This window comes from Schistocerca gregaria, chromosome 9, assembly GCF_023897955.1.
Source record: "Schistocerca gregaria isolate iqSchGreg1 chromosome 9, iqSchGreg1.2, whole genome shotgun sequence".
NCBI classification, from domain to species: domain Eukaryota; kingdom Metazoa; phylum Arthropoda; class Insecta; order Orthoptera; family Acrididae; genus Schistocerca; species Schistocerca gregaria.
Genome location: NC_064928.1, coordinates 257,121,383 through 257,146,065, shown reverse-complemented (window position 1 = coordinate 257,146,065; position 24,683 = coordinate 257,121,383). Strand labels below are relative to the sequence as shown.

General features: G+C 45.4%; 1 protein-coding gene across 1 annotated transcript in view; it reads right to left on the bottom strand.

Annotated features, from left to right (window-relative positions):
• The window catches only part of LOC126291821 (uncharacterized), a 146,333-nt gene extending 139,117 nt beyond the window's left edge, over window positions 1–7,216 (bottom strand). The window contains exon 1 of the mRNA XM_049985522.1: window positions 6,714–7,216. Within this exon, the coding sequence (XP_049841479.1) occupies window positions 6,714–7,139 (426 nt within the window). The 5' untranslated portion in view covers window positions 7,140–7,216. The remainder of the gene's footprint in view (window positions 1–6,713) is intronic.
• Between the last annotated feature and the right edge of the window lie 17,467 nt (window positions 7,217–24,683).

The window sequence follows — 24,683 nt, the reverse complement described above, 5'->3', positions numbered from 1 at the left end:
GAAAGCATTTGTGAAGAAGAGAAATGTGTTAACATCGAATATAGATTTAAGTGTCAGTATGTCGTTTCTGAAAGTATTTGTATGGAATGTAGCCATGTATGGAACTGAAACATGGACGATAACTTGTTTGGACAAGAAGGGAATAGAAGTTTTCGAAATGTGGTGCTACAGAAGAATGCTGAAGATTATATGGGTACATCATGTAAGTAATGAGGAGGTATTGAATAGAATTGGGGAGGAGTTTGTGGCACAACTTGACTAGAAGAAGGGACCGGTTGGTAGGACATGTTCTGAGGCATCAAGGGATCACCAATTTAGCATTGGAGGGCAGCGTGGACAGTAAAAATCGTAGAGTGAGACCAAGAGATGAATACACTAAGCAGATTCAGAAGGATGGAGGTTGCAGTAGGTACTGGGATATGAAGAAGCTTGCACAGGATAGAGTAGCATGGAGAGCTGCATCAAACCTGTCTCAGGACTGAAGACCACAACAAAAGCAACACGCCACATTTTAACGTCCTGTCCGAATTTTAATACACTGCGCGTAGATCTTGGCCTGCCGTGTACTCTGGCAGTCATTTTAGCGGATGACCCAGGTGCAGATGCTCGCGTTATTCGCTTTATCCACTTGACAGGCCTGTCTAAGGACATTTGATTATGCCGTTTTCTTTTAATCCCTTGCCTGTTAATGTGCCTTTTATAGTGTTGTCCTTTTTTGTTGCTGTTTTAACCTTGTGTCTCGCAGTGCATTCATAACTTAGACTGGGAGCTAATGACCACTCTAGCTGTGCCCCCTAAAACCACAAAAAAAAGATGGGTCAAATAGCTCCATACTTAGCAATCATATACCACTGCTCGCTCACCGATAGATCCGTATCAACAGATTGGGAAATTGCGCAGGTCGCACCAGTGTTTAAGAAGGTTAGTAGGAGTAATCCATCGAACTACAGACCCATATCACTGACGTCGCTTTACAGTAGGGTTTTGGAGCATATACTGTATTCAAACATTATGAACCACCTCGAAGGGAACGATCCATTGACACGTAATCAGCATGGTTTCAGAAAACATCGTTCTTGTGCAACACAGCTAGCTCTTTATTCGCACGAAGTAATGGCCGCTATCGACAGGGGATCTCAAGTTGATTCCGTATTTCTAAATTTCCAGATAGCTTTTGACACCGTTCCTCACAAGCGACTTCTAATCAAGCTGCGGAGCTATGGTGTATCGTCTCAGTTGTGCGACTGGATTCGTGATTTCCTGTCAGGAAGGTCGCAGTTCGTAGTAATAGACGGCAAATCATCGAGTAAAACTGAAGTGATAACAAGTGTTCCCCAGGGAAGCGTCCTGGGACCTCTGCTGTTCCTGATCTATATAAATGACCTGGGTAACAATCTGAGCAGTTCTCTTAGGTTGTTCGCAGATGATGCTGTAATTTACCGTCTAGTAAGGTCATCCGAAGACCAGTATCAGTTGCAAAGCGATTTAGAAAAGATTGCTGTATGGTGTGTCAGGTGGCAGTTGACGCTAAATAACGAAAAGTGTGAGGTGATCCACACGAGTTCCAAAAGAAATCCGTTGGAATTCGATTACTCGATAAATAGTACAATTCTCAAGGCTGTCAATTCAACTAAGTACCTGGGTGTTAAAATTACGAACAACTTCAGTTGGAAAGACCACTTTGAAAATGTTGTGGGGAAGACGAGCCAAAGGTTGCATTTCATTGGCAGGACACTTGGAAGATGCAACAAGTCCACTAAAGAGACAGCTTACACCACACTCGTTCGTCCTCTGTTAGAACATTGGTGCGCGGTGTGGGATCCTTAGCAGGTGGGACTTTGAATTTCGCCGCGCTACACTCGTTGCCTTAGATATAAATTATACCGTCGCAGCGGTATGAGCGCTCGACGGCAGAGAAAATTCTAAAATTGTAACTCTTTTTTTTCTATCCGTTTTTTTGTCTCTCGAGAGCGGAAGCTTAATGCACACGTAAAAAACTTATTAGCTAGTCTTGATCTGATTAAGACGACAAACCTTTTAATGTGTAGACATATTGTGGGAGTTGTTATAAAATTCGGAGGATGAAAGTAGCAACGTAAAATAAATTGCAATCAGTATCAAGATGATTTTGATTTGTATAAATTAGTGATTCCTGGACGGCTGCAAGATTTCGGAGCCGACTTTTCACGCAGAAATGAAGTAGGAGATTTTTGAAGACCTGGACGCCGCACGAAAGAAGACATGTTAACATGGTAAAGAATGAGCTCTTATCTACGCCATTTCCCCCTGTAAGTTACATTTTGTTATCCTCTGTTCTTTTTCAAATAATTGTTGTAGTGGAAATTGGTTTGACCTTTGCTCAGAAACGCCACAAGGACCATCCCAATAATAGCTTTTCGGAATCACGAAGTCCGATAACTTTCTGTAATGCGAAGTCCGATTTGCATTTCATTCTTTCCCTTTTTCACGGTCATTAACGATTCTTTAAAAAAAAAACCTTTTATTCACCATTTCTTCCGACATTTTCAACCTTTTCTTTTCTTCTCTTTTTCTTTTTTTTATTAACCACTATAGATCCTTACCAGGTGGGATTGACGGAGGAGATCGAAAGGGTGCAAAAAAGGGCAGCTAGTTTTGTATTATGACGTAATAGGGGAGAGAGTGTAGCAGATATGATACGGGAGTTGGGACGCAAGTCATTAGAGCAAAGACGTTTTTCGTCACGGCGAGATCTATTTACGAAATTTCAGTCACCAACTTTCTCTTTCGAATGTGAAAATATTTTGTTGAGCCCAACCTACACAGGTAGGAATGATCGTCAAAATAAAATAAATCAGAACTCGAACAGAAAGGTTTAGGTGTTCGTTTTTCCCGCGCGCTGTTCGGGAGTGGAATGGTAGGGAGATAGTATGATTGTGGGTTCGATGAACCGTCTGCCAAGCACTTGAATGTGAATTGCAGAGTAATCGTGTAGATGTAGATGATTGTGGCGGCGGCGTTGCAAGGCAACGGGGGTGGAAACAAGAAACATGTGGGAACCCAACTGCCAGACGATGGTTGTAGTGTTGGCAGAAGAGCCAACACCGTGTTACTAATGGAGGCCAAAATGCACGCGTTTTAGCTCACGCAGGCTGGCGTGAGGAGGGAAGAATTATACTGACGTGAGGTCTGGAACATGACAAGGAATGAGAATTCAGAAAGCGGACGTAATTAGTTTCATACTTTAATCCATTAATGATGAACGTCGCTCTCGATGGTACATGAGTCACAACATTATCTGTTCAGAAGACACAGTAACTGAATATGGCGCCTTGCTAGGTCGTAGCAAATGACGTAGCTGAAGGAAATGATAACTGTCGTTTCTGCAAATGAGAACGTTTGTATACAGTGAACCATCGCTAGCAAAGTCGGCTGTACAACTGGGGCGAGTGCTAGGGAGTCTCTCTAGACTAGACCTGCCGTGTGGCGGCGCTCGGTCTGCATTCACTGATAGTGGCGACACGCGGGTCCGAGTAATCATGTAGATGTAGAAGCAGACGGGTGGAATCGGACGGTTCCGCTGAGTCACAAATTCAGACATGACATCAAGATTAATCTTGATCAGTTGAATTGGATACTAAGAGTTTTAGCCGGGCAGGCTACAATTGTAGCTCTGGATGCCAATGCTAAGTCCCCACTCTGGCACCGTGATGTACGGGACGGTATGGGTGCGGAGCTTGTTGATTTGATGATGGAAATGCACATGCATGTGCTAAACTTGCCTGGGTACCCCCGCAACTTACTCAGGGAGGGTGGGAGCAACGTCAAATATTGATGTCACACTTGCAAGCGAGAGGGCAGCACCCCACGTCCATAACTGGCAAGTAAGAGAACACTTGACTGTCAGTGATCATAACTGCATAACATTTGAAATAGTGCCAACCATCGCGGATGTGCCAGGCGAGTGGGTGGAACGGTTTGGTTGTGCTCGGACAGACTGGGACGGACTCCTGCAGGTGTTCAGTCCTCCAGAGTTTGGAGAGGACATAGGAAACATTGATGAAGCTGTGGAGGAGCTAGTGAGCTCCGTGCAAACAGCTATCACACTGGCTGTACCTCGAATAACGAGATACACCCCGTGGACCCCTGAATTGACTGTGCTTAAATGGTCGGTCAGAAGGGCGCGAAGCAACTACCAAAGAATCTTTGCCCATGACGAACGGCAATACCACCTGCGTATTTATCGTCGTCTCAAGCAGAGGTACAAGGATCAGTTGGACGGTGTAAGGCGCCTGTCCTGGGAAAATTGTGAACGATCAGTTGGGAACAGACCGTTGGGGAGTTCCTTACAAAATCGTTCGAGAAAAAATTAGATCGCCCATGATGTTGTCTACACTACGTGCTGGGGACGGTGGCACGACCAAGAACTGGGAAGAAGCAGCAAGGCTGCTGTTGGACGCGCTACTGCCAGGTGACATCGAGGACCAGGATTCGCCAGAGCAGCGAGAAACACGTCAGGCGCTCCCGAATCCGTACGTTAACGATACAAACGTTAACCCCTTCTTTGCAGAAGAGGTAGAAGCGGCCATCTACACCTTTGCAAGGAAGAAGGCACCCAGTCCTGATGGGATCCCTGTGGAGGTCTTACAGGGACTCGCACACTTGGTCGCCCCAGCACTAAGTCGTATTTGCAACACCTGTTCACAAAAAAGCAATTACCCACTAAAGTGCAAAACTGCAGAAGTCGTAATTATCAGGAAAGGCCCTGATAAGGATCCAACGATGCCTAAATCCTATCGGCCTATCTGTCTGCTGGATGTAATGGGCAAGGCATTTGAGAAGTTGCTGGCTGACCGACTCTTGAGTCACAGAACTCTACACGGTATGAGTGATAGGCAGTTCGGATTCCGAAAGGGTCGCTCCACTCAGGATGCGATCAGTGAGGTTTGCCGGATTGTTCACTCTGCGACATCGAAGTACGTTCTTGGCATAATGATAGACATCTGAGGGGCCTTCGACAATCTGTGGTGGCCGGCACTCTTCTCTCGCCTAAGAGAGATTGGGTGGCCGCAGCTGCTGTATGGCTGTCTGGAGGCCTACTGTGATGGAAGAACTGTTAATATAACGGCTCCTGGAGCCGTCGTATCTAAAAGAGTATCCCGTGGTCGTCCCCAGGGATCGGTGTGTGGTCCCATTTTCTGGGATATCAACATGGAACCATTGTTGAACGTCCTGCAGGGAGAGGCTGCAGATCTGGGCGTCGTTGCTTATGCGGATGGTCTCGTAATTCTAGTGGAAGGTGACACTCGCAATGTGATCGAAGACCGATCACGACTGACTATTGTACTGTTAACCAACTGCTGTGAGAAGACTCAAATGTCTATTGCACCACAAAAATCGCTATATATGCTCTTAAAAGGCAAGTTAAATAGTGACCCAACAGTCAGAATTAATGGCCAGGCAGTGTCACGACAGACATATGCCCGTTACCTAGGGGTATATCTAGATGAGAATTGGAGTTTCATTCCGCGTATTGAACAAATAACGACAAAGTCCTTAGCTCTGTTCAATAAGGTAATATCAATTGGACAAAGAAGATTTCATCTGCCGTCAAAAGCAATAAAGATCTATCACAACAGTATATTGGCACCAATAGTAGGGCACACATCCAATGTGTGGGCCCACAGGTTAGCTCTGGTGCGGCCTGCTGCTGCTGTCAGGCGAATACAGAGGAACGTTCTGTTGAGATGCATTGGAGCATTGAACACAAGTCCAACAGATGCACGGTTGGTAATTATGGGTCTATGTCCACTAGACCTGATAATAAGCCCGCACGCAACCTTCTACTGGCTGCGCAAACAGAACATCGACATGGTGCAAAATATAATGGGCACTCCTCTGGTAAGCGTCAAATCGATCCGAGAAAAAATGCTCGACGTTTGGCAGGACGAATGGGATGGGTCCCGTACACGTCGTACAGTCCATAGGTTTCTACCCACAGTAAGAGACTAAAGAACAAGATAATGAAGCCCTCACAGGGCTTCGTTCACTTCCTTACAGGCCACGGTCCCTATCCCACGTACCTGCATAAAATAGGGAAAAGGCCAACACCGGAGTGTGACTGGGGTGCCCACGCAGGATCGCCAGAACACACAGTGTTTGAGTGTCCAATATATGAACGGGCTGTCTCAGTTGAGAGACAGCTTGTGCGGACAAGGGATATAAATGATATATTAACAAATGGCGAATTGTTTAGCAATTTCGCAAAATTAGTGAAAAAGTGAACCTACCTTGGGAGAGGGTAAATGCGCTTCAGATCTAATGCGCAATTGTAAATATGTAAATACTAAAGTTGTTTAAGTCTTTGAATTGTAGTAGCTAGTAGTTGTAGTTAGATCAGTATGGTGGGGGGGGATTAAAGAGTAGTATAAATGGAGTGGTTTCTTCTAGAAGTAGCGGCCCACCTCCACGTGGCTAGGGATGGGCAACTCTCTGGCAAGATTCCAGAGAGGCTAAGAGGCTGATCATTCGTATATAGCACAATGTTGCGTAATAAATAGACAGTGTGCATGCATTAATAAACCACTTTATGAAGTATTAGTAGCAGAGATAGTTAGTCTTAATACACCCACTCAAAAGTGTCAGAAAGTGCGTTAGGAATGTTTCACAAAATTGGTAAAAAAAATTGTGTCCCGTCGACGTTCGGTCTCTGAGCACTTCCGGTGGGAACTGACCTCCTTGGAGGCCGCGCTGGCCGCGGCGCCGCCCTCGTAGGCCGCCCAGAGGCAGTGCGGCGCGACGCTGGCGGCGGCCTGGAACAGCAGCACGTAGCACACCCAGCGGTAGTAGGCGTGGTGGCGCATCGGCTCGCCGGGCGCCTCGGGCCCCACCCCCGGGTGAGCCCGCTCCTCGTCCGGGTGTAGGCCGCGCGCCGACGTGAACGTCGACTGCACCCAGCAGTAGGCGTCCAGCGTCCGGTGCTCGCCGGCGCCGCGGAACAGGCAGTCGATGGGGTCGCCGGCGTACTGGCGCGCCGACACCACCACCGAGCACAGCAGCAGCGCCGCGAACGTCAGCCCGTGGTGCAGCCAGCACGCCCAGTTGTCGATGCGCGGGCCCGCCTCCAGCAGGCCCTTCAGCGACGACACCGAGCTCAGCATGACCGAAGAGGCGATACGCCGAGTCGCGACCGGCTGCGCGCTGCGGAGTGTTCGAACGCAACTGCTGCCCGCGACCGACTGCGCACGGAGCACGGCTGACAGCGCCCCTAGCGGCTACGAACGGCAGCGGGGCAGCCCAGCGTCACAGATATTATACCACACAGCTCCGTGTTCGCTAGCGATACCTAGACAAGAGATCGAAGTGTGGCTGCAATTATTTTTATTTTGCGCTCGATTATTTCAAATTTATCTGAACAAAACGTAAATCCATATTACCATACGCCAAACTTAGGAGATAACTGAAGAACCATTCACAGAGACAAAGTGAAAATTCATTTCTATGCACCACAGATGTTATACGACACAGCTCCGTGTTCGTTAGCGATCTCTAGGCGAGAGATCAAAGTGTGGCTGCAATTATTTTTATTTTGCGCTCGATTATTTCAAATTTATCTGAACAAAACGTAAATCCATATTACCATACGCCAAACTACGGAGATAACTGAAGAACCATTCACAGAGACAAAGTGAAAATTCATTTCTATGCACCACAGATGTTATACGACACAGCTCCGTGTTCGTTAGCGATCTCTAGGCGAGAGATCAAAGTGTGGCTGCAATTATTTTTATTTTGCGCTCGATTATTTCAAATTTATCTGAACAAAACGTAAATCCATATTAACATATGCCAAACTCCGGAGATAACTGAAAAACCATTCACAGAGACAAAGTGTAAAATTCATTTCTGTGCGTCACAGATGTTACACCACACAGCTCTGTGTTCGCTAGCGACCTCTAGGAGAGAGATGGAAGAGTCGCTGCAATTCTTTTTATTTTGCGCTTGATTGCAGAATTTTGGAACATGTATTATGTTTGAGTATAATAACTTTTCTGGAAACTAGAAATCTACTCTGTAGAAATCTGCGTAGGTTTCGAAAAAGACGATCGTGTGAAACCGAGCTCGCGCTGTTCGTCCACCAGATTCAGAGGGCCGTAGACACGGGTTCCCAGGTAGATGACGTGTTTCTTGACTTCCGCAAGGCGTTCGATTCAGTTCCCCACAGTCGTTTAATTAACAAAGTATGAGCATATGGACTATCAGACAAATTGTCTGATTGTATTGAAGAGTTCCTAGATAACAGAATGCAGCATGTCATTCTGAATGAAGTCTTCCGAAGTAAGAGTGATTTCTGGTGTGCCGCAGGGGAGTGTCGTAGGACCGTTGCTGTTCACAATATACATAAATGACCTTGTGGATGACATCGGAAGTTCACTGAGGCTTTTCGCAGATGATGCTGTCGTACATCGAGAGGCTGTAACAATGGAAAATTGTAGTGAAATGCAGGAAGATCTGCAGCGAAGGGAATGGCAATTGAATCTGAATGTAGGCAAGTGTAATGTGCTGCGAATACATAGAAAGAAAGATCCCTTATCATTTAGCTACAATATAGCAGGTCAGCAACTGGAAGCCGTTAATTCCATAAATTATATGGGAGTACGCATTAGGTGTGATTTAGAATGGAATGATCATATAAAGTTGATCGTCGGTAAAACAGATGCCAGACTGAGATTCATTGGAAGAATCCTAAGGAAATGCAATCGAAAAACAAAGGAAGTAGGTTACAGTATACTTGTTCGCCCACTGCTTGAATACTGCTCAGCAGTGTGGGATCTGTACCTGATAGAGTTGATACAAGAGATAGAGAAGATCCAACGGAAATCAGCGCGTTCGTTACAGGATCATTTAGTAATCACCTAAGCGTTACAGAGATGATGGATAAACTCCAGTGAAAGACTCTGCAGGAGAGACGCTCAGTAGCTCGGTACAGGCTTTTTTTGAAGTTTCGAGAACATACTTTCACCGAGGACTCAAGCAGTATATTGCTCCCTCCTATGTATATCTCGCAGCCGGACACGCTGGTCTAGCGGTTCTCGGGGCTCAATCCGGAGCCGCGCGACTGCTACGGTCGCAGGTTCGAATCCAGCCTCGGGCATGGATGTGTGTGATGTCCTTAGGTTAGTTAGGTTTAAGTAGTTCTAAGTTCTAGGGGACTGATGACCATAGATGTTAACTCCCATAGTGCTCAGTGCCATTTGAATCATTTTTTGTATATCTCGCGAAGAGACCATGAGGATGAAATCAGAGAGTTAAGAGCCCACACAGACGCATACCGGCAGTCCTTTCCGCGAACAATACGAGACTGGAATAGAAGGGAGAACCGATAGAGGTATTCAAGGTACCGTCAGACACACACCGTCAGGTGGCTTGCGGAGTATGAATGTAGATGTAGAAGTAGATTATTTCAAATTTATCTGAACAAAACGTAAATCCATATAACCGTTCGCCAAACTCCGGAGATAACTGAAGAACCATTCACAGAGACAAAGTGCAAAATTAATTTCTATCGAGCAATTTCAGAACCATTTGAAATAATAACTGGTGTGAGGCTAATTTTCGAAAGATGTAACCGTCATTTCGCCTTTTAGGTTAAGCCATCTTCTGTGTGTTTCATCTGGAAGAATACGGTTTTGTTTTTATACACGTTACTTATAGATAAGAAAACAGTTCACGTCATAATTTTTACATTAATAAATTACACCTTACAGTTATTCGTTTTTCAGACCCATATGTGGTCGTAATTTACACTTCGCGCTCTCAGTTCATTTATAAAACATGGACTCATTTTAACATCACGATCTCTTTGTTTTATAGTTTCCATATTTCATAAATTAACAGCTGTTGAAAACTACTGCTGGTCTGACAGTCATTGCTTCTATTTTTTATAAGTGAAGAGACAGTACTACATTTAACTTACGTCCAAGATGCAGGACAGACGGATTTCATACGGAAATACGTGTACCTGCGTAATTACTAATTATGTGTAAGTACTAATTATCGCGAGAACAGTTTTTTATCTATAAGTATCGTAAGTAAGAAGAAAACTGTCTTATTTCAGATTAAATCCACCGAAGAAGCCTTAATATAAAGGCGAAACGATCCTGGAACTTAAATAAATATGGATTGCAGCAAGAAAAGGAGTTTCAGTTTATAAAACTAATACTCATTTTCTTCGTTGAAGTTACAGCACGTTTTCCTCCATAACACTATTCGCACACACAAATAAACGCTTGAGGGCCTCAGCTGTCAGCTGTCAAACGAACGAAAACAGAATGTCATTATGTCGGCACCATGCAAGCAGCATCTTTAACCGATATTTGTGAGGCGATTATATTGGTAAAATGGATATGTTGTGCAGATATAATCGGATGTTATTATTTTTATCATCATGAAATGTAAATGTCGTGTGACTAGGGCCTCCCGTCGGGTAGACCGTTCGCCGGGTGCAAGTCTTTCGATTTGACACCACTTCGGCGACTTGCGGGTCGATGGGGATGGAAAATCTCCGACCCAGCCGCGAATCGAACCCTTAGGATTTACATTCCGTCGTGCTGACACTCAGCGACCAGGGGCGGACATTTTTATCATCATGCAACTTATAAAAGAGAAAACTCAACTCTGTTTGTTTTTATTGTTATTAATTTACATCGTAAGATAGGTACCTGCAGTTTTTCACTTTGAACCTCCTAGAGAAATTTTAGTTGTTGTCCAGTGCCCGTTTTCGTGACCACTAACTCGAACGTAATGTTGCTTGAAATGTTTGAAGTGTAATTCACGTCAACAATTTAAGGTTTTTAAGTTCTTTAAAAAATTAGTTATGGAACTCACAACATTTTTCATTTATATTATCTGTGTTTTGGGTGATTTTGGTTATACATTCTTTCCGTCTATTTCTTTAAATATTTTAGTATAGAGTTTTTAAATTTTTTCCACGATTTCTGTAGTTATATGTAAAAAACCGTATAATCACATTTGGTTTTTGTTAATTTTTATGAGTTCTTAAAACTCACTCTCACAGTTTTAAATAGCAATTACAATCATAAGTTATTAGCTACATTTTATAACCATATATTTGACACCGACGCATCTACGTATCGATATTTTTCATTTCATTACTTGCTGAAGACAATATATCGTAAGAGGACTTCGATTATGTCGAATATCGATATTCATCTTTCGATGTCGCGTTTCTGAAATGAGATAGGAGCTACCTGAATCTCTTGTATGGTGCTATGGGAAGGTTTATGAAGCCAGTAAGGGCCACACGTTCAATATTTATGGACGATAATAGTATGACTTTCAGCATAAGACGTCACCCCTCATTCTGCCAACGGCCTTGTCAAAGAGGGCGCAGGAGCAGACAGAGGTTCAGGGCACTCTCTTGTTCTAGAGAGGGGAAACTGCTACTAAAGGCGGAAGAATCAGCAATGATCAACGACATGAGGATGCAGAAGGCAATGGAAACCACTGCATTGAAGACACGTAACGTGTATCCACAGGACATGTGGCCTGTAGTTGAAGAAGTGTCATGATGATCTCTCCATTGGCAAAAGATTCCGGAATAGTCCCCCATTCGGATCTCCGGGAGGGGGCTGCCATGGGGGTGGTTACCATGAGAAAAAGATTTAATAATCAACGAAAGGATAACGTCGTACGAGTTGGGGTGTGGAATGTCAGAAGCTTCAACGTGACAGGCAAACTAGAAAATCTGGAAAGGGAAATACAAAGGCTCAATCTAGATGTGGTACAGGTCAGTGAAATGAAGTGGAAAGAAGACAAGGATTTCTGGTCAGATGAGTATAGGGTAGTGTCACCAGCAGCAGAAAGTGGTATAACGGGAGTAGGATTCGTTATGAATAGGAAGGTAGGGCATAGAATGTGTTACTGTGAACAGCCCAGTGACCGGGTTTGTTGTTATCAGAATCCAACCGACACCGACAAGGATAATTCAGGTATACATTCCGACGTCGCAAGCTGAAGATGAAGAGATAGATAAAGTGTATGGGGATTTTGAAAGTGTAGTACAGTTTGTAAAGGGATATGAAAGTAATAGTCATGGGAGACTGGAATGCAGTTGTAGAGGAAGGAGCAGAAGAAAAGGTTACAGGAGAATGTGGGCTTGGGACAAGGAATGAGAGAGAAGAAAGAAAAATTGAGTTCCGTAACAAGTGTCAGCTAGTAATAGCGAATACTCTGTTCAGGAATCACAAGAGGGGGTGGTATACGTGGAAAAGGCCGGGTGATACGGGAAGATTTCCGTTAGATTACATCATCCACACAATTCCGAAGTCGGCAAGAGCTGACAAGTGCGACAATTATCGCACAATCAGCTTAATAGATCATGCATCCAAGTTTCTTAGAAGAATGGAAAAGAAAATTGAGGATGCGCTAGATAGTTTGGAATTAGGAAAAGTAAAGGCACGAGAGAGGCAATTCAAACATTGCCGTTAATAATGGAAGCAAGACTAAAGAACAATCAAGACACGTTCATAGTATTTGTCGATACTGTTTGACAGTGTAAAATGGCGCAAGATGTTCAAAATTCCGTTAAAAGAACGGGTAAGCGGTAGGGAGAGACGGGTCTTATACAATATGTACAACTGCCAAGAGAGAATAATAAGAGTGGAGGACCAAGAACGAAATGTTCAATCTGTACATCGAGGAAGCACTGATGGATATAAATGAAAGGTTCAGGAGTGGAATTAAAGTATATCAATGATACGATTCGCTGTTGACATTACTATCGGGCCGGCCCCTTGTGACCGTGCGGTTCTAGGCGCTTCAATCTGGAATCGCGCGACTGCTACGATCGCAGGTTCGAATCCTGCCTCGGGCATGGATGTGTGTGATGTCCTTAGGTTAGTTAGATTTAAGTAATCCTAAGTTCTAGGGGACTGATGACCTCAGATTTTAAGTCCCATAGTGCTCCGAGCCATTTGAACCATTTGAGAGTAAATCGAAGAAAGACGAAGGTAATGAGAAGTAGTAGAAATGAGAAGTAGATGAAGCTAAGGAATTCAGTTACTTAGGCAGTAAAATAACAAACGACGGACGGAGCAAGGACATCAAAAGCAGACTACCAATGGCAAAAAGGGTATTCCTGGCCAAGAGGAGTCTACTAATATCAAATATCGGCCTTAACTTGAGGAAGAAATTTCTTAGAATGTACGTCTGGAATACAGCATTGTATGGTAGTGAAACACCTGCTGTGGGAAAACCGGAACAGAAGAGAATCGAAGCATTTGAGATGTTGTGCTACAGACGAATGTTGAAAATCAAGTGGACTGATAAGGTAAGGAATGAGGAGGTTCTGCGCAGGATCGGAGAGGAAAGTAATATGTGGAAAACTCTGATAAGGAGAAGGGACAGGATGATAGGACATCTGTTAATACATGAGGGAATGACTTCCATGGTACTAGAGGGAGCTGTACAGGGCAAAAACTGTAGGGGAAGACATAGGGAGGTAAACATCCAGCAAATAACTGAGGCGGTAGGTTGAAAGTGCTACTCTGAGATGAAGAGGTTGGCACAGGAGAGGAATTCGTGGTGGGCCACATCAAACCTGTCAGAAGACTGCTGACAAAAAAAAAAAAAGAAGAAAAATAGTGTTAAACCTTCGATATATTGATGTTTCCCACATTATTGGCAGATTAAGATGTTGAATACCCACAAGTAAGGGTGTACTGCTGTTATGTTGGCAGTAACAGTAATGGACGTCTGACGACGGTTTTTGAGTATATGTGCGCGCGGGAGCGTGTGTGTGTGTGTGTGTGTGTGTGTTGTTCCCTCCTCCTTCCCCAAATATTTTTTGATAAGTAATTTCAATTTTTTGAGTCTTAGCAGAACTGACGCCGTAGAACGAAAACGCCTGAGCTTAACTAGTTACGCGCAGCAAACGATATTCTTCAGTAAGGATTAACGGTCTGCAGGATTTCCTAATATCCCACTACATCGAATCCACTTATCTTATTCACTAAAAAGAGAATATTTCAAGTTTTAATGAATTGTGTTGGTACGGCTACTAATGATCTAGGAGAGGGGGGCGGGGGGGGGGGGGGGGGCGGTCGAATAAGCACCAAACTGTGTTGCGTAAACTCAAGTCATTGCATGTGTCAAGAGAAATTTCTATGAAGGGAGTTCGAGACAACTCATCAATATTGTCTTTTTTTTTTAAACAGGCAAAGGAGTGATGGTAGGTAAATATTTATTACTAAATGTATTCCAATTTACTCAATTTTAACACTGCAGTTTGGCAGATACGTAAATTATAGGTATTTACCAACTGTTTTCTAAACTGATCTAAATACCGCATATGACCTATTATATTCTACCAATTGACGTTTCTTTGATACTTCCCTACAAAAAGGTTTATAATAAATAAGCAATTAATCCGTCGCAACACCGTTAAAGAAAACTACCCAATGCGAAGTTTTGGCGTCCGGCCGTCCTGATTTAGGTTTTTCCGTGATTTTCCTAAATCGGTTCAGGCAAATTCCGGGATGGTTCCTTTGACAGAGCACAGCCGACTTCCTTCCCCATCCCTCTCTCCTACGATGAGACCGAAGACTTCGCAGTTTGGTGTCTTCCCCCCCCCCCCCCCCCCCCCCAAATCAATCCAATCCAAATCCAATAAAGTAAACAGAGTCATAGATATTCCGTTCAACATTCTGAAATGGTACGTACAATGATAACCCTTGGACAGGCGTATTACAACTGTTTTGTGTTAAAAAGAGACCCCGAAAAATTGCATCTGAGGTATGGTAACGCACAAAGACGAATTGAAAACATAAGCAGTGCACACAAACGCCGTGTGGCAAGTTCACGAAGCCCTGTCAAGGCGAATGTTCTCAAACCAACAATACTTTAATCCTGACCTTCAGTACGCATTTACAGTACTAAGATATTTTGAGAGCCGCTAATACTGTTCCTCAATACACTATTAGCCATTAAAATTGCTCCACCACGAAGATGATGTGCTACAGACGCGAAATTTGACCGACAGGAAGAAGATCCTGTGATATGCAAATGATTAGGTTTTCAGAGCATTCACACAAGGTTGGCGGCGGTGGCGACACCTACAACGTGCTGACATCAAGAAAGTTTCCAACCGATTTCTCATACACAAACAGCAGTTGGCCGGCGTTGCCTGGTGAAACGTTGTTGCGATGCCTCGTGTAAAGAGGAGAAATGCGTACCGTCACGTTTCCGACTTTATAAAGGTCGCGATTGCGGTTTATCGTATACCGACATTGCTGCCACCGTTGGTCGAGATCCAATGACTGTTGGCAGAATATGGAATCGGTGGGTTCAGGAGGGTAATACGGAACGCCGTGCTGGATCCCAACGGGCTCGTGTCACTAGCAGTCGAGATGACTGCATGACTGTAACGGATCGTGCAGCCACGTCTCGATCCCTGAGTCAACAGATGGGGATGTTTGCAAGACAACAACCATCTGCACGAACAGTTCAACGACGTTTGCAGCAGCATGGACTATCAGCTCGGAGACCATGGCTGCGGTTACCCCTGACGCTGCATCACAGACAGGAGCGCCTGCGATGGTGTACTCAAAGACGAACGAGGGTGCAAAACGTCATTTTTTCGGATGAATCCTGGTTCTGTTTACAGCATAATGAAGGTCGCATCCATGTTTGGCGACATCGCGTTGAACGCATATTGGAAGCGTGTATTCGTCAAAGCCATACTGGCGTATCACCTGGCGTGATGGTATGGGGTATGCGGTTACACGTCTCTGTCACCTCTTGTTCGCATTGACGGCACTTTGAACAATGGACGTTACATTTCAAATGTGTTGCGACCCGTGGCTCTACCCTTCATTCGATCCCGGCGAAACCCTACATTTCAGCAGGATAATTCACGACCGCATGTTGCAGGTCCTGTACGGGCCTTTCTGGATACAGGAAATGTTCGAATGCTGCCTTGGCCAGCATATTCTACAGATCCCTCACCAATTGAAAACGTCTGGTCAATGGAATGGTGGCCGAGTAACTGGCTCGTCACAATACGTCAGTCACTACTCTTGATGAACTGTGGTATCGTGTTGAAGTTGCATGGGCAGCTGTACCTGTACACGCCATCCAATCTCTGACTCAATGCCCAGGCGTATCAAGGCCGTGATTACGGCCAGAGGTGGTTGTTGTGGGTACTGATTTCTCAGGATCTATGCACCCAAATTGCGTGAAAATGTAATCACATGTCAGTTCAAATTGTCAAATGGCTCTGAGCACTATGGGACTTAACATCTATGGTCATCAGTCCCCTATAACGTAGAACTACTTAAACCTAACTAACCTAAGGACATCACACAACACCCAGCCATCACGAGGCAGAGAAAATCCCTGACCCCGCCGGGAATCGAACCCGGGAGTCAGTTCTAGTATAATATATTTGTCCAATGAATACCCGTTTGTCATCTGCATTTCTTCTTGGTGTAGCAAGTTTAATGTCCAGTAGTGTACTTCTCGTACTGCAAATACGTCAACATACGCGCTCAGGCGGTCAATATCTCGACGGTTTGACAATATTATTAAAGGTTGGAGGGGCTATTTCGTTAAAAGAACTACAACTTTTCTGATACTGACACTTCGACTTACATTATAAGACAAAAAAAAAAAAAAAATACGACGCACTATGAAGGAATTATACGAATGATGAGACGGAAAGCGGTAGATGTGATATACATGTACAGACAGAGAAATGATTAGAATTTCTGAAAATTGTATGATTTATTTAATGGAACGAGCTTGACAAACTGAGGACGTCAATAACGCATTGGTCCATCTCTGTCCCTTATGCAATCAATTGTTCTGATTGGCATTGATTGACAGCGTTGTTGGATGGCCTCTTGAGGGATATCGTGCCAAATTCTGTCCGACTGGCGCGTCAGAGCGTCATAATCCCGAGCTGGTTGGAGAGTCCTGTCCATAGCGCTGCAAAGGTTCTCAATTGAGGAGAGATCCGACTACCCTGCTGGCCAAGGCAAGGTTTGGCAAGCATGAAGGCAATCAGTAGGAGCTCCCTACGTGTGCAGGCGGCCATTATCTTGCTGAAATGTAAGTCCAGGATGGCTTGGCGCGAGGGGCAACGAAACACAGGGTAGAATATCGTCGACACTCTGTGCTGTAAATGTTCCACGGATTGCAACCAAAGCGGTCCTGCTACGGAATGAAATGGCACTCCACACCATCGCACCTGCTGGATGGGTCGCATGGCGAGTGGCAGTGAGGTTGGTGTCTCAGTGCTGTCCAGGGCGTCTCCAGACATGCGTGCCCTGGTCACCGGGGTCACTTCGGAGCGGCATTCTTCACTGAAGACCACTCTACTCGAGTCGATGAGATTCCGGCTGGGGAACGCCAACTTTGTAATCGTTTGTTTCTCTGCAGATTCACATCACTGAGCCAGGTCGCTGGTGGATCATCAGCGGTCGGCTTGTTATCTTTGGCGCGTCCTCGGGCACGGGCATCTTTGCGTTTTCGTCTGGGGCGCGCGGGACGGCCAGAGGCAGTCGGGTTGGGGGCGGCCGGTGAGACTGGTGGAGCTGTGGCTCGGGTGTTAGCGCACGTGTGATGTCTGTTACGCTGGGGCTGTTCGCTAATCGTGGAACTCCTGCGGCGGTTACCGGTTACCTGGGGGGCATTTCGTATAAACTGTGCCAAGCCTGGCAGTGAGAGGGGAGTCCGGAGCTGGTGTTGGCCTGGATGTTTGTACAAACTGAGGCGCCTGTGTGAGAAGCACGGCGTGCGCCTGTCGGTTGCTTCGTCCTTCTGGCAGCCACCGCAAGTGGATGTTCGGCCGGAATGTCTGCAGTTTGTGGTGAGCATAGTGTTCACAAGTCCCCATAGGATGTGCTCCCAGCCTGACTCTTAGCCTGCGTTATTTGTGGGTGCCGACCCCTCGTCTGTTACTGTTTCCGGGTGTCCTGTAAGATTTCACAGTAGAACTGTGTTTTTGTGGCATTCTGTGTTCTTGGCTCAGCCTCCGCCTGGAAAAGGGAAAGATTTCTAATTCTTTAATGCTGTAATTTAAACATATAAAAAATTGTTGTTTTTTTTATTCCTGTTTAATGTCTAACAGATTCAAATGTAACTCCATTTATGGTATTTGAAATAAATGTGTTGGATTGGCCTTAATGAATTATGTGCAATCGAAGTAAAGGACCCAGTGCTTCATTGGTGCTTAACAGTGGCGTGTGGGTCGGGTATCAGAACTGGTCAGAACACGGGGCTCACAATCCATACAGTAAAGCTACATGCCCTCGGGGAAAATGTAGTTAGCCTTAGCTTTCAGCCGTTCGCAGTACCAGCACAGCAAGTCCGTTTTGGTTGATGTTCCAAGGACAGGACAGTCAATCGTCCAAACTGTTGCTTGTGCAGTGTTGAAAAGAGAGCTGCCCCTCTTCAGGAACCGCACGTTTGTCTAGGCTCTCAACAGATACCCCTCTGTTGTGGTTGCACCTACGGTACGGCTATCTGTATCGCTGAGCCTTGCAAGCCTTCACACCAACGGCAAGGTCCATGGTTCATAGGGGTGGGGGATGGGGTCAAGCATCGCAGCATCTAGTACCTAGACCATATGAGTGTATTACATCCCGTAGCCGGCCGCGGTGCCCGAGTGGTTCTAGGCGCTACAGTCCGGAACCGCGCGACTGCTACGGTCGCAGGTTCCAATCCTGCCTCGCGCATGGAAGTGTGTGATGTCCTTAGGTTAGTTAGGTTTAAGTAGTTCTAAGTTCTAGGGGACTGGTGATCTCAGATGTTAAGTCCCATAGTGCTCAGAGCCATTTGAACCATTTATTTCCCGTAAATACTTAAATTAGTTCACTCTGTTGATTCTAGCATATCTGATACTTAGGAATTTTGGAGCATTTTTTATGTTCGTTGTGAATTTTTTCTTCTCAAAATAAATTTGTAATCCTGGTTTTCCCGCCATCTCATTCAGCAGGTTGATCTGCTCTGTTGTTTTATCAGTGATTTCGGAAAATATTGCTAAATCATCTGCAGATACTAGACACTTGGCTTTGACATTCGAGTTTTTATGTCCCAAACTGATTTGGCAGAGAGAAAAAAATGTCATGCAGTAGTTATTGAACGCCTCCGTTTTTTTAGGTTAGAGAATTCCCTCCCTAGGCCCGACAAGACGCCTCCTGAAACGCGGCGAGGTAGGGGTAGGCAAAATGCAACAGGGAATAACAATATTAATGTGCTAATAGTAAACTGCAGGAGTGTCTATAGAAAGATCCCAGAACTGCTGTCATTAATAAACGGTCACAATGCCCACATAGTACTAGGGACAGAAAGTTGGCTGAAATCAGATGTAAACAGCAACGAAATTCTAAACTCAGATTGGAATGTATACCGAAGAGACAGGCAGGACAGTGAAGGGGGATGTATGTTTATAGCGATAAGAAGTGCAATAGTATCGAAGGAAATTGACGGAGATCCGAAATGTGAAATAATTTGGGGTGAAGGTCACGGTTAAAGCAGGCTCAGAGCATCTGAAGGTTAATTTGGAAAATATTTCAAGTAGATTTCCCCACCATGTTATAGTTCTGGGTGGAGATTTTAATTTGCCGGATATAGACTGGGAGACTCAAAGGCTCATAACGGGTGGCAGGGACAAAGCATCCGGTGCAATTTTTTAAAGTGCTTTATCTCAAAAAATACCTTGAACAGTTAATCACAAAACTGACTCGTGGCGATAACATATTAGACCTTCTGGTGACAAACAGACCCGAACTATTTGAAACAGTTAACATAGAACAGGGAATCAGCGATCACAAAGCGGTTACTGCATCGATGATTTCAGCCTTAAATAGAAATATTAAAAAAGGTAGGAAGATTTTCTGTTTAGCAAAAGTGACAAAAAGCAGATTTCAGAGTATCTGACGGCTCAACAAAAAAGTTTTGGCTCGAGTACAGATAGCGTTGAGGATCAGTGGACAAAGTTCAAAACCATGGTACAATATGCGTTAGATGAGTATGTGCCAAGCAAGATCGTAAAAGATGGAAAAGAGCCACCGTGGTACAACAACCAAGTCAGAAAACTGCTGCGGAAGCAAAGGGAACTTCACAGCAAACATAAACATAGCCAAAGCCTTGCGGACAAACAAAAATTACGCGAAGCGAAATGTAGTGTGAGGAGGGCTATGCGAGAGGCGTTCAATGAATTCGAAAGTAAAGTTCTATGTACTGACTTGGCAGAAAATCCTAAGAAATTTTGGTTTTATGTCAACGCGGTGGGTGAATCAAAACAAAATGTCCAGACACTCTGTGACCAAAATGGTACTGAAACAGAGGATGATAGACTAAAGGCCGAAATACTAAATGTCTTTTCCCAAACCTGTTTCACAGAGGAAGACTGCACTGTAGTTCCTTCTCTAGATTGTCGCACAGATGACAAAATGGTAGATATCGAAATAGACGACAGAGGGATAGTGAAACAATTAAAATCGCTCAAAAGAGGAAAGGCCGCTGGACCTGATGGGATACCAGTTCGATTTTACACAGAGTACGCGAAGGAACATGCCCCCCTTATTGCAGCGGTGTACCGTAGGTCTCTAGAAGAGTGTAGCGTTCCAAAGGATTGGAAAAGGGCACAGGTCATCCCCGTTTTCAAGAAGGGACGTCGAAGAGATGTGCAGAACTATAGACCTATATCCCTAACGTTGATCAGTTGTAGAATTTTGGAACACGTATTATGTTCGAGTATAATGACTTTTCTGGACACTAGAAATCTACTCTGTAGGAATCAGCATGGGTTTCGAAAAAGACGATCGTGTGAAACCCAACTCGTGATGTTCGTCCACGAGACTCAGAGCGCCATAGACATGGGTTCCCAGGTAGATGCCCTGTTTCTTGGTTTCCGCAAGGCGTTCGATTCAGTTCCCCACAGTCGTTTAATGAACAAAGTAAGAGCATATGGACTATCAGACCAATTGTGTGATTGCATTGAGGAGTACATAGGTAACAGAACGCAGCATGTAATTCTCAATGGAGAGAAGTCTTCCGAAGTAAGAGTGATTTCAGGTGTGCCGCAGGGTAGTGTCATAGGACCGTTGCTATTCACAATATACATAAATGACCTTGTGGATGACATCGGAAGTTCACTGAGGCTTTTTGCAGATGGTGCTGTGGTATATCGAGAGGTTGTAACAATGGAAAATTGTACTGAAATGCAGGAGGATCAGCAGCGAATTGACGCATGGTGCAGGGAATGATAATTGAATCTCAATGTAGACAAGTGTAATGTGCTGCGAATACATAGAAAGATAGATGCCTTATCATTTAGCTACAATATAATAGGTCAGTAACTAGAAGGAGTTAATTCCACAAATTATCTGGGAGATTGGATTAGGAGTGATTCAAAATGGAATGATCATATAAAGTTGATCTTCGGTAAAGCAGATGCCAGACTGAGATTCATTGGAAGAATCCTAAGGAAATGCAATCCGACAACAAAGGAAGTAGGTTACAGTACGCTTGTTCGCCCACTGCTTGAATAGTGCTCACCGGTGTGGGATCCGTACCAGATAGGGTTGATAGAAGAGATAGAGAAGATCCAACTGAGAGCAGCGCGCTTCGTTACAGGATCATTTAGTAATCGCGAAAGCGTTACGGAGATGATAGATAAGCTCCAGTGGAAGACTCTGCAGGAGAGACGCTCAGTAGCTCGGTACAGGCTTTTTTTGTAGTTTCGTGAACATACCTTCACCGTGGAGTCAAGCAGTATATTGCTCCCTCCTACGTATATCTCGCGAAGAGGCCATGAGGATAAAATCAGAGAGATTAGAGCCCACACAGAGGCATACCGACAATCCTTCTTTCCACGAACAATACTAGACTGGAATAGAAGGGAGAAGCGATAGAGGTACTCAAGGTACCCTCCGTCACACACCGTGAGGTGGCTTGCGGAGTATGGATGTAGATGTAGAACTAAAACGAAGAGTTAATCTACGATTGGCTTTCTCGCCACTAGATGCGCCGGTGTGGATGCACCTGTCAGGTGGTAACAACTTTGCCAGCAGTGAGGGCCGCGACTGTATAGACCAGACTGTGGTCAAAGCCCGCTACTCTCCTGGCCGGCGCCCCTCGGCGAAAAGCCCCAGTGCTGTCGGGCGTGGGACAAAGCCGGCACGCGGCAGAGCGACCGTCTCCGCCGGACGCCTTCCGGGAAGTTGGTGTCTGTCTGCACCTCGCGGTGAACGGCAGAGCGCCCGCCGCCAGTCATCCGTGATGGCGAGGCGACGTCTCTGCCCCAGCAGCTGTCGCCACAAGCGGCGTGGGGCAGCTACACTGACGCGAAGCGGCGCAGGCGGCGCCGACCAGTGTGGAAGTTTCGCATTACGCAACACACACGCGCGCGCGCGTGAGACGGCCGTGCGAAGGAATAGCTGAGGAAGGGGGCGGGGGTGGCGTGGGAGGCGGGCTGCTGGAGGGAGGGCCACAAGAAGCACTTGCCCATTCTGCGATTTCAGATACAAATTCCTTGTAGAATTTCCAAGCTTGCTTAGACACGGTTTTCTACCACCGACCGCAGGTTCAGCAATCGTGGAGTTCCTGCTGCAAAACTGTAGGTGCCAACTGTGTGCCAACGTGCCTCAGCAATGCCTCTGCGACGTCTAGGCTACCGTCGTCACTGGCGGTGCAGTGTACCTGTGTATCGGAGCTTTAAAGCAATTGATATTGACTTGGCAGGACAGTTTAATAAAAATTGGAGGTCCCAATGTTTTTCGTGGACTGCATCTGAACTTCACATGTGATGTACAAGCTGTGTTTGGAGGCTCAACATGGCTTAGCTTAGCTGTTGTTTGGGGCAATCATGCAGACTATGGGGGCCTGGAAGCTTTTCCAGATGCCAATATTATTACTTGGAAGACTTGGAGTATTGCTGAGACTACAGGACTGTTGAAGAAGTTGAATGCTGATGAGTACCTGTTTATATGGGCCAAAGTCGGAAGTGGCAATTGTAAAATAAAGATCAATGGTGACTGTATGTTGTATTATAGACAATAAAGTTCCTTATCTCCGTTCCTTACCTCCCTTTTAAAAAAATATTTACAATTATCATACATGTAGTGTGGACTTGGGTTCGTGCTATGCAGTGTGTGACCTTGAACTGCACATAACATCTCTGACTTGAAGTATTTTATCTGTGGCGCTCAAGCTCTTTGGCCAGCATGGGATTTTAGGTACAAATTCCTTGTAGAATTTCCACGCTCGCTTAGTGTGGTGTCACCGCCAGACACCACACTTGCTAGGTGGTAGCCTTTAAATCGGCCGCGGTTCTGTAGTATACGTCGGACCCGCGTGTCGCCACTATCAGTGATTGCAGACCGAGCGCCGCCACACGGCATGTCTAGAGAGACTTCCTAGCACTCGCCCCAGTTGTACAGTCGACTTTGCTAGCGATGGTTCACTGACAAAATACACTCTCATTTGCCGAGACGATAGTTAGCATAGCCTTCAGCTACGTTAATTGCTACGACCTAGAAAGGCGCATTATCTGTTGCTATTGATGCTGTGAATCATGTACCATAAAGAGCGACGTTCTCCATTAATGGATTAAAGTTATTTTTCTCAATTATAATTCCCTTGTCATGTTCCAGACCTCACGCCAGCCTGCGTGAGCTAAAACGCGTGCATTTCGGCCCCCTTTAGCAATATGGTTGGCTCTCCTGCCAACCACAACATTGGCGACGAGAGTAAAAGTGTTCTTATCTAAATTTCCCTGATTTACTTGTGTAATGGCTTCGCCACAATCTCCAGATGTACTGTCCGAATTTTATCACTTACAGAATCAGCAGACGCAGGCCTTACTGGATGCCCTTGGACAGCTCGTCCAGGGTCAACGTGCGATGCAAAACGATGCGGCAGCAGCCGCTTCATCGCTAATGCAGCCACAACACGCTGTTGCACCCACTTTTCGACCTTTTGATGCTGCACTGGAAAGCTGGACGGAGTGGTCCCGCCAATTTGGATTCCATCTCGCCGCCTACAGAATTCAAGGTAACGGGCGGCAGCCTTATTTATTGTCTTCTGTCGGCGTGACCACGTACCGTGTGATAGTCAAATTATTTCCCCCGACGCGACGTAGCAACTCTGTCCTACGAAGAAATTTTGTCTGCATTATATGCATATTTCAAAGAATCAGTCAATGTAGTTGCAAAAAGGTATACCTTCTTTCGTACAAAACGTACGGCAGGTCAGACTTATCGTGAGTGGGTTGCAACCTTGCAAGGCCTTACTAGGGATTGTGCTTTTGAGTGTCAATGTGGACTCCCTTATTCAGATACTATGGTACGTGATGCAATTGCACAGACCGTTTCTGATGTTCGTATAAGGGAACAGATTTTGAAACTAGTCAATCCCTACCTTGAACAAGTAATGGACATATTGGATCGGCAGGACACACTTGACTTTGCTCAGGACTCATCTGAAACTTCGCCAGCAGTGTGTCAGGTTAACCGGCCCGCCGGGCGAGCTGCACGGAGCAGTAAACAGTCCTCGCGCCCGGCCGCGCCGCTGCCGCCAGGCTCTCAGCCACGTGTACCGCGACGGCAAGCTAACGCAGTGATCAAATCATTCCCGCGGTGTGCTACTAAACATTGGCGTGAGAATTGCCCGTCACG